General features: G+C 39.1%; 1 protein-coding gene across 1 annotated transcript; it reads right to left on the reverse strand.

Annotated features, from left to right (window-relative positions):
- Window positions 1-7,098: 7,098 nt before the first annotated feature.
- LOC125038827 (histidine-rich glycoprotein-like) lies at window positions 7,099-7,881 on the reverse strand. Its single transcript, XM_047632424.1, has 2 exons — window positions 7,851-7,881; window positions 7,099-7,725 (listed from the first exon to the last, which is right to left on the reverse strand). The coding sequence occupies exons 1-2, from the start codon at window positions 7,860-7,862 to the stop codon at window positions 7,129-7,131; spliced, it is 609 nt and encodes a 202-aa protein (XP_047488380.1). The 5' UTR covers window positions 7,863-7,881; the 3' UTR covers window positions 7,099-7,128.
- Window positions 7,882-11,107: the final 3,226 nt, after the last annotated feature.

Raw genomic sequence — 11,107 nt, forward strand, 5'->3', positions numbered from 1 at the left:
GATGGAATCTGTTTGCTTAGACCCTTGAGATCGAGGCTTTCTTTTCCTCCCATGTCTTGGCCTTGCTTCAAATGTCGTTTTGCAGTTGAAGCCAACGTGTCCATCGTTTGAAATGATCGAAACAAAACAAAAAAACAATATATATTTAAACAATATGAAAACTAACACGTTAAGTAAATCAGTGAATCTACTAAAAAGATAATCTCTTAAATACATTTAAGTTTTTAAGACAAAACGTAAAAAACGAATAAGAATCGATAGTTAAATCGCTAAAAGTTATCGACTTTCGCCATCACTCGAGAGCTTCGAACCCCTGAAGCATATCAAGAAAAACATTTGCCCAATATCTATGTATATAGGTTTGGCAGGATATATATGTACTGTACATATATATACACACATCTCGCACTCTTTCTTTCTCTATATATAAATATTTGTTCTTGCATACATATATATATATATATATATGTTTATATATACCCACATTTGCATATATGTGTATATACAATATACAGATATATACTCATATATGTATATATATATATATTGATATACATGCATATGTATCTATATCTATCGATGCACAGGGGGGATCCGATTGCTGCAGTAAACATTAAAGCAACCACTGATGTGGTGGAAGGGTTGCCATGTTTGTGAATTTGTGTTCGGTAAAAGGACAGACTGAAACATTCAGTATGAGCCCCTTGAGCTGTGAATCATAGGCAGCACATACCTGTCTATCTCCTCTTGGCAAGTTAGTCGATTTTTACTCATCTATTGACAAGGAAAAGGATTATTCAAACTTTTCTTCGTAACTTAAAAGGGGTTTATGCTCTGTCAACAAAACTAGCTCCACGTAACTGGTACTGGTTGATTATCATTTACTTGATTACTCATGCTGACTTTATCTTCCGTACAAAAATGACAATTACTTTTGTCTATACACAAGGGAGCCAAGCAGCGAAAGGGATGGACAAGGAATTCATACTGTATGAAAAACATGATTTTACTCTTACAGTCTTTCTCTTTCCATTTCACCTTCAAACTTATCTTCATCAGTCTAATTCTGAACACCTCAGCACAGCATTTACCTGTGGAAACATCAGATTTACTTTAGGGAAATGAGAGCAGTGTCATCTTCGCACAGCTTTTACCAGCAATGACAATTATTTGTTGCTTAGCCTTTACCACGAATTGACTTTCACTCGTCTACCATGAAACTTCCGTTACTCTAAGTGCTAGGCATATAAGTAATTGTGTACGCAGGTACGAACAGTAAAAAAAAGAAACATGTGCATTTAATTTGGTGAGTTAAAATATGAATTCATTTCCCTGTACATATGTACATCCACCATCAAGAGCGGTGTCGCCTCGTCAGACCGAGATCAGAGAATTCTGTGCCTTCTTTCCTTGAGAAGTGGTTTAGTTAAATTGGTGGGGTCAGGTACTCTTTACTCGCTGGACAATGTGTGTTGCACTGGCGGGAGAGGCTTATCACCCCTCACACCTTCACTTTTCTAGCCAGTGATTCTTACTGTGAGAGGCTAAGCTTCCATCGGTAGTACTTTATTGTAGCCGCAAGAGTGAAAAGGGAAAACAAATTACTAATTCAAAATTCCTTTCATTCTTCCTGTGATTTATATGGATCGCTTAGTCATCTCTCCCATATTAATTTTGTTTTGCACGGCAGCAGTTTGTGGGGCAGGTAAAGATGCGCTCAGCTTCTAAGGCAAATGCACGGAGTCAAAGAAAAGGTTACCGCAGAGTAGTTATATTTCGGAGAAATATTTCATGTTAAAGCTCGATAATAATCCAAAATGTGAACCTAAACTCCGGTGCCCAGTAGCAGTGGTAGAGGCCGTACCCTGAGGCGATTCCGTGGAAATGGTTGTAGACTTGAACGAAACTTTGATTGGCAGACCTCTTGTGTTGGTGGTGGATGTAGTGGCTGTAGGGTGTGTAATGGCGGTGTAAAGGGTATATATTAACACCTTAAACATATGGTTTAGCAGGATTGTGAAACGGACGGTTGGCTTAACCTCTTTTATTGAGAAGCGTAAGCATCACAGATATTCACACGGATACAAGTCTGGGTAAGTCTTAGTGCTGGGTCTGCCCGCAGGGGGGCGCGTGGCTGGAGCCAGCCTGACCCGCAGCGGTCGCCAGGACTCTCTGAAAGGACTGAGCCTTAAGTACTGGTGGGTGCGTGGGGCACGTTGGGGCGCCTGCGGTGAAGCCACGCGTATACTTGCTTCTGTACGCCACGTGGAAGCTATTTATACATACTTATATTGCTCGGCCACCTACTCACGCCTTGCCTTTGAGGCGTCTGATATTTGCCTCAAGGGTGACCCAACCTGGCTGGTTCTTGACTTGTAAACACTTCGTTCTTGTGTGTAATGTCCCTGATGCATCTTCGTGGCTGCTCGTCCCTGTCGTCGTCTTCATCTTGGTCCTTGGTAAATCCGTTCGTCCTCGACATCCACACGTCCTCGAAGGTCTCGCACAGGTCCTCCTTGACTTCGGATTCGTCCTCGTAGTCCTCGACCAGGCCTTACTCGGCGGCTTACTCGCCCAATGCACGTTCCCGCAGATCTCATCCAGGTCCTTCGAGCTCCTGGAGGTTGAGTGGATCTGCGGCGTCTAGGCAAGTTCACAGCATTATGGGACGACTGGTACCTGCTCTGGCGAGTTCCTGGTCCTTCACTGGATCGACGGGCGTAATTATCCTAGTCTTTTTCGGTTTCTGGCGATTTCCCGGTGACGATTTTTACAGCGCCCGAAGGTGACCGTTTCTGCAGCAGGGCCTCCTTCAGTACTATGACAGATATCGTGAACAAGATTATACACATAAGGGCCAAGATAGTAAAAGAAAAGAAAGACAACAGAGAAGAGGGGATGTTAAGCGCCACTAGCCGATTATTTATATAATTTGCAGTTTTTTATGGTTGAATTTTCGTTATTTTCGTCTTCTCTTTTTTTCATTTTGTGTTTTATTTTCACAAAGTTAAGGAAAAAATAGGAAAGAGAGAGACGGTAACAGCGGTCCGCATAGACCTAGCTTGAACTGCTAACCGTCTCTGATAGACAGGAGGGTAAATAAGGGAAATGACAAAGGCATCCGCAAGGAATTACTTGAACCAATTGTCGTAACGCAGAGAAGAATGAGAGTAAAAGTGACCTCACACAGACCGGACATGGGTGCCAAACACGGATATTAACGTTCATTTTACACAAATGCAATAAACTAGCTATAGAAGTAATACAAAATTATTTCAAATACTACATTGAATTTAGCATTTAATGATATGCGACAGAATGACGCACTAATGAATGGTGACGTGAAACAATTCGTGAACGAATCTTCTCGGGGAAAAAAATTCTGCCGAGGTAACATGTCAAGCTGCGCATACAGACTTCAATTGACGGGGGGGGTCTCTGTACCCTAATTTGCCGTACTTTATGAAGCGAAATGAGCTGGGAAAATATTAATAACCCACTCTATCTGCGAGTCTGTGATGGGCGCTCATGCTATGCCCTACGGGTATTTATCATGAATCACAAATCGATGGGATTTACCCCAAACATGGCAGCGACGTCAAGGGGGTGAGCGGGATGTGATTAATAAGAGAATCTCCATTCTAGCTTAAACCCTAGTCCTACATTATTTAACGAACCTAACCGCTGGTCACACCGGCTCAAAAAGTGCCGAACAAACTATTCGTCGGAGCGCGGATCTTTAGGCATATACGCAACCCCAAGTAATCAGGCATTCTGACACTATGATAAGGGGAAGATCCCTGGCGCTATATAAAAATGTAAGTAATTCGCGTTACAAGCTCCGCTCTAGCGCCGATAGAACGTGTCACCAATGAACATGCAACGGATGCTATGCGTTATCCTATAATGTAACAATCTCGAAAACAATATACAGGAAATGCCAGCTGTTCTCACATTCATTTCACGTGTCAATCACTCAGAGTGAAAGTGGGGTCAGGTCACACAGCTGTCCCAAGCAGATGTGACTGAAATTCTTCACTCGGAGGTCAGGTCAAGACGGGAAATGGGTAGTGAGAAAGAATAATGATATGATGTTCATGAAGACAGTAAAATCATGAACGCGCTAAATTCGTTGCAATTAAAACAATATACTCTCTAATCACGAGAAAAATTAAGCAAATATGTAATAAATGAACGATATTCTTGTTGTTTGAACCCATACCGTTGATCACACAGTAATGTGATCTGAGGTCAGCAGTGGAGAGCATACCATTGCTGTCGAGTAGCACTTTAACCTAACAAAAACCAGCTCGAGCGTAACTGCACATACAGCTTAACACATTTATGGGGAAGATAAAAGAAAGGAAAAATGGCCAAAATATGTACTCACAACAGGTTCTGAAGACTTTTGCATGTATGGAAGCGATTTGGTCCGAGCGGTGACCATGTTTCGGAGACTGTGAGTCCATTGTTGTGTGCCAAAAGGACACAACGAACCACCCTGCCACCACTTATATAAAGGGTATTTAAATGACACCTTAAACATATGGTTTAGCAGGAGTAGTTAAACGGACGGTTGGCTTAACCTCTTTTATTGAGAAGCGTAAGCAACACAGATATTCACACGGATACAAGTCTGGGTAAGTCTTAGTGCTGGGTCTGCCCGCAGCGGTCGCCAGGACTCTCTAAAAGGACTGAGACTGACCTGGGTCATCCTGAGCCTTAAGTACTGGTGGGTGCGTGGGGCACGTTGGGGTGCCTGCGGTGAAGCCACGCGTATACTTGCTTCTGTACGCCACGTGGAAGCTATTTATACATACTTATAGGCGGTTGTAGTGAGTGGTAGAAGGCTCGGCTGACCTCTTATGAGCATGGTTCACGTAGGGAGTATAGGAGTGCCGGTGTGGGGCGTAGGAGTGGTGGTGGAAGGAAGAGGACCTGTAGCTGGGGTCAGCAGATCTCTTGTGGAGGTGGTATGACGAGTAGCTGTAATGGTAGTTGTGGGGATAGCCAGGATAGTAAAGATTAGAGGGGTCAGGCCTCTGCCCCAGGCTCAGCGGACCTCTTGTGAAGTGGATGGTAGCCACCAGCATGGGAGTAGGTGTTGTGGTGGCTACCATAAGGTGGATAAAGTTAGCCTGTGCTTGGCTCAGCCTCTCACTTCTCCACTTCAGAAGCGCAAGCGACAGCCACCAGGAGGACAAACACCTGAAAAACGCAAAGGATCAATTACTCTCTTATGGAAAAGAGAATAACCGTGCTAGTTGCGTAACAAACCAAGCACCTTTATCTCTGGATGCTATGGATATAAAACAGTAATGTTGGAACTTACCTAGTATTTCATGTTTGCAGGATTGGTGCGAAGGAACAGGGCGAATGCGATCTTAGCAGAGGGTTTCTGAACCTTATATAGCACAGGGCTTAGAAGCCTTGAGATATCCGACATCACGCCTAAGAAAGTAGGAAGCACTGGCTGATACAGAAATGTATTATTTGTCTTTACAAGATTTTTCCTCCAACCATTTGTTATCATCCAACTGACATTATAAGACAAATGATCTGATAACATATTTACATGAATCTAGGCCAAGGGTTCCCAACCTATTTATCACTATGAGCTGCTTTGGAATTAAGATGGATTCTCATGTTTATTTTTTTCATACTATATGGATTCCCTGTCCTACCATGCACACAGTGCTTTGTGGTATGACTCAATTTCTGTTGACAGAAACCACCCCTACTATAAAATTCTATCTTTAAAAAAAAATGATAAAAATCGACAAATTTACTTAACAGATGAACATTTGCTACCTACAAATTACAGCTCAGCTGTAATTTGACCACAAGCTCAAGTACCGAATGTCATCGGTACTCAGGGATACCACCATAACAACAGTAAACAGTTATACAATACTGTTTGTTTATGGATAGACAAAAGTAAAACTAACACATTAGTTGACCGCATGCACGTAGGCCCATCAATAGCATTGGGGGCCCACGTGCCATTGGTGCCACACAGCTTGGGAACATCTAAACTAGACAGAAGAATATGCACATAATATACACAGATTATGTATATATGTGCATATGTATGTTGGGGGATGTAAGTATATATATATATATATATACATGTGTCCATATATACAAACAGACACATACTCACACAGAAATATATATATATATATATATATATATATATATATATATACATATATATTACATATATGGATATACATGTATATGTATACCCATTTACATATATGTATGTATACATCTTTTCATCTATTTATATACATGCATGCATATATGTATACACACATACACACACATGTGTGTGTGTATATACGCACAACTACGTGTGGAATTCATGTCGAACAAATTGCAAGTAGAACAATGAAGGGAAGTACAGGAAAACGCACGAATATGCCGAAGGCAGTAAATGCGACAAAGCCTTCGGCTACGCAATTACACATATATACGTGTGTATACATATCTATATGTACACTTATAGCTATATATACATATTCACACACACATATGCATGTACATGTTTATATCAAAATTGTATATATATAATATGTATGTATCTTTATATATTTATGTATGTATGTTTAGTGTATATGTGTGCATAAATAAATTAATATGTATTTAGGTATATATATACACACAATGACATATTTATCTTGCCAAACATTGCGGTGTGTAATATGCATACAGACATATATATATATATATATATATATATATATATATATATATTGTATATATGCACAGTAACAAATGAGTAAACATACAAGTATGAATATTTACATTATGCATATACATATCCCGTCAAACTTTGGAATTAAGTGTTTATCGTAGATTCATTGTTTTACTTCACTTATTAGTTTTAAAATTCATTAAAATTTATTGCCTGATTTGTGTTGGTCACATTGGTTCCAACAGCAAAGTGGTATCTGAAGCAAGGCAAAAACATATGATGAAGTGAAAGCCTCAGTCTCAAGAAAACAACACATTCCATCTCACTTCTAAAATTATTAAAATAAAAACATTTAATCAGAAACACTTTATTTCTTTCATTGTGAAACACGAACAATACTAAAAGCTATGTATCTAAACTCCTGGTGCTCAGTAGCGGTAATGGAAGTCGTGACCGGAAATGACTCCATGGTAATGGGAGGGGTTGTAGGCGTGATGGTAGCTAGGGTTGGCTTCGGCAGACCTCTTATGCGGTCGGTATACATATGGGGTGTGGTGGCGGTTGTAGTGAGTGTAGATGGTAGATGGTTCGGCAGACCTCTTGTGAGGATGGTGTACGTAGGGGTTGTAGGGGGTGTGGTGCTGGTAGATGGTAGAGGGCTCGGCTGACCTCTTATGAGGGTGGTTCACGTAGGGAGTATAGGTGTGTTGGTAAGGGGTGTAGGAGTGGTGGTGGTATGAGGTGGGCCTGTAGCTGGGTTCAGTCTCGGCTGCGGGGTCAGCAGATCTCTTGTGGTGGTGGTATGATGGGTAGCTGTACTGGTAGTTGCGGGGATATCCAGGATAGTAAAGGTTAGAGGGGTCGGCCTCTGCCTCAGCGGACCTCTTGTGAAGTGGACGGTAGCCACCGTCATGGGAGTGGCCGCTGTGGTGGCTACCATGAGGATGATAAAGGTAGCCTGTGCTTGGCGCCGCCTCTCGCTTCACCTCAGAAGCGCAAGCGGCAGCCACCAGGAGGACAAACACCTGAAAAAACACAAAGCATCGAATACCCTATTGAGAAAAGGAGAATAATTACGTCAGTCGTTCAATAAACCAAGAATCGCTATCTCCGGATTCTGTAGCTTTAGAACAGTAAAGTTGGAACTCACCAAGTACTTCATGTTTGCACGATTGGTGAGAAGGAACAGGGCGATATGATCTTAGCAGAGGGTTTCTGATCTTTATATAGCACAGGGCTTAGAAGCCTTGAGATATTCGACCTCACACCTAAGAAAGTAGGAAGCATTTACTCGTGTATTTCAACTAAATATTCACAAGGCCTACTGTTATATTTATAACGTACAGTATGGAAGTAATTAGTGTATTTATGATCAGTATGTCAAGATACAAACCCAGAGAAGGCATTCATGTGGTCTTCGATTATGATTTCAAATTATTGGTCTCTATTTAAATTTCTCTCTCTCTCTCTCTCTCTCTCTCTCTCTCTCTCTCTCTCTCTCTCTCTCTCTCTCTCTCTCTCTCTATATATATATATATATATATATACGATTGTATCAAAATAGAGAAATCTATTATAGAGAAAATATTCTTTGATTATGCAATTGGAATTATGCGAAAAATATGCACTTAACACATATATACACTTTTCCTTCTCACTTTTGTTGTTAAAGCCTCTTCAAGGTTATATTTCTTGTTTTTCACCATCTGTTTTATTCCTAACTATTTATTTGTTTTTGTTCTTGTTTATAACGGATTTCTTCCTCTCTCTTTTATAATTACCAATTCATTTACTTCTTGCTTACCTTAATTGTTCAAGCCTCTTTAAGGTTATATTTCCTTCGTCTTTCACATCTTCTTGTGCTATTCCATTTCTTTCGTATTACATTTTATTTGTTCATATATTTATCACTTTACTAAATATGCTGTTTTTCTTCTTGTTGTTTATTCAGAATGATTACGCTTGCCACCACAACTAATTTGATTATTGCTATAGTTGCAGAGTTTCAATGCTGATTTTACTACTAGTGGCTAAGACTGCGTCGCTCCATTCCGGCTCATGCAGAGATAAAGTGCTTGGTAAGTTAAGTGTATTTCAAGGGATTTCCCTGTATATTAGGATATGATTCTGGGTACAAGAATCAGTATGTATATATATACATATATATATTTATATTTATATTGTTATACGTATTTATATGTATATATGTACATATATATTTATACACACATACATGCACACACACACACACACACACACACACACACACGTATATATGTATATGTATGTATGTGTGTGTATCCAACACACATATTTTTTATAATATACCATACATATATATCTGTATATAGGTATACACACACACTGACACACATACACATATATATAATTGTATGTATGTATGCGTGTGTTTATGCAACACATACATATTTATATAATATACCATACAAATGTATCTGTATATAGGTATACACACACACAGACACACATACATACACATCTCTCTCTCTCTCTCTTTCTCTCTCTCTCTCTGTCTCTCTCCCTTCTCTCTCTCTCTCTCTCTTCTCTCTCTCTCTCTCTCTCTCTCCCTCTCTCTCTCTCTCTCTCTCTCTCTCTCTCTCTCTCTCTCTCTCTCTATATATATATATATATATATATATATACATGTTATAGAGGCAAACATTTGTGCTAACAGAAGATTAGTCACGCATAATTTATTTTCTTCTGGCTAGAATAACATTATTCATATTTAACTGTTCTTATTTGCCTATAATTGAAATACGATTTCGCAATACTCTGATTCTAGCAATAGTTACTGCTCGCGCTTCAATAGTGGAGAAAGGAGAGGCGGAGCCAAGAAGAGGCCACGCCCTTTATGCTTAATGTCTCCACCCTCAATCCTTCCACGACGCGCAGTGACCGAGCCCGCTAACTAATCTCCATCACTGCCATCCTAACTACCCCTCATACCAGTACCAACAGAGATCTCCCCTCCATTCCTCCTACACACCACTCCATCGTACCTGTACCCTCTCCCTGCACGGCTATCATCATCCGCGGTGTTCTTTACGCTCACTACCTCCACCATAGCTACTGGCCCATCCCCTTGTGTGTGTATGTGTCTAAGCACATACACACACACATATTTATACGTATACTTACTCTTATATCTCTAAATTGGAATGAAAATAAATGGAAACTCGTTGGAGAGTAAAGAATATATATTTCATAACCCTAAAATAATCCCATTCGCATTATAACATTTCCTTCATTCACTAACCCTGGTTTCATTTAGGGCCTACAACCCCTACCATTACCATGGTCTCAACTATATTTACGAGCACTATCACCGCGAATATGCACCAGTTGTTTAGATGCTCATTTGATACACAACATGGAACATTGCTCCAAGAAACACATAAAGTATTATGTTAAAATAATTTATCCATGCACCAATTCAAAGTAAAGGAAAAATATATGGTATGCATTCTTATCCAGAATAATATTTTGGCGATATGCTTCAGAAAAATATGAATATGCAGTGCACATATAATACTTATATTCAGCCCTGGGTTAACCGTGGAGCATGGGCCACAAAAATGGAACCCATAGTATTTTTTCAAAATACACACACATACACACATAACACTCATAATTATTTTATACGTAATAATGTTGCCGTATCGATTACTATGAATAAATCTTTCTATCAATGTTACTTCATTCAAAAAAAAAATTATGGTTTCGTATTGCTTTTATTTGGAATTACGTATATATGTAGGTATCATAATAATATTTTATATTTAGGGGTTCTAGAGGTAATAGTCCGGCCTTGTCAACTGAGATCCAAATACAAAAACTATGATGCTATAGATATGAATAAAAATGAAATGAAAAAAGTACAAAAAAAAAACAAACAATAAACTGATAAATGAAATATATAAAAACAACACAAATACATAAAATGAATAAAAAAGCTACTAAAATACAATATCTGTATATATATGTATATATATACATAAAGATGATTTGATTTTGCAAAATAAGGGAAACAGAAGTAAAAAACAACAACAACAGAAAAAAACAACATGAATAAATAAAATCAATTAGAAATTGAGAAAATCGGTTGACCAGGTAATTTGAATATAACTGAAGGGTAAATTACTGTTTCGCCTCATTCTTAGTCTATTTCCTTTTTCAAAAATATCTAGCTACATCACTATAATTCAGTGTAATTATGTACCTACGTAAATCTTCATATGCAATGGTTACACACTTGTCCCTTCTTTAACATAGGAGTAAATCGAATATTAAAATATTTCGGAAATCTAAATATCACACACACCAACAAAAATACGCACACATATATACACACATACACACACACACGGGAATAAAAGAAATACA

This window comes from Penaeus chinensis, chromosome 26 (genome assembly GCF_019202785.1).
Source record: "Penaeus chinensis breed Huanghai No. 1 chromosome 26, ASM1920278v2, whole genome shotgun sequence".
Lineage (NCBI taxonomy): Eukaryota > Metazoa > Arthropoda > Malacostraca > Decapoda > Penaeidae > Penaeus > Penaeus chinensis.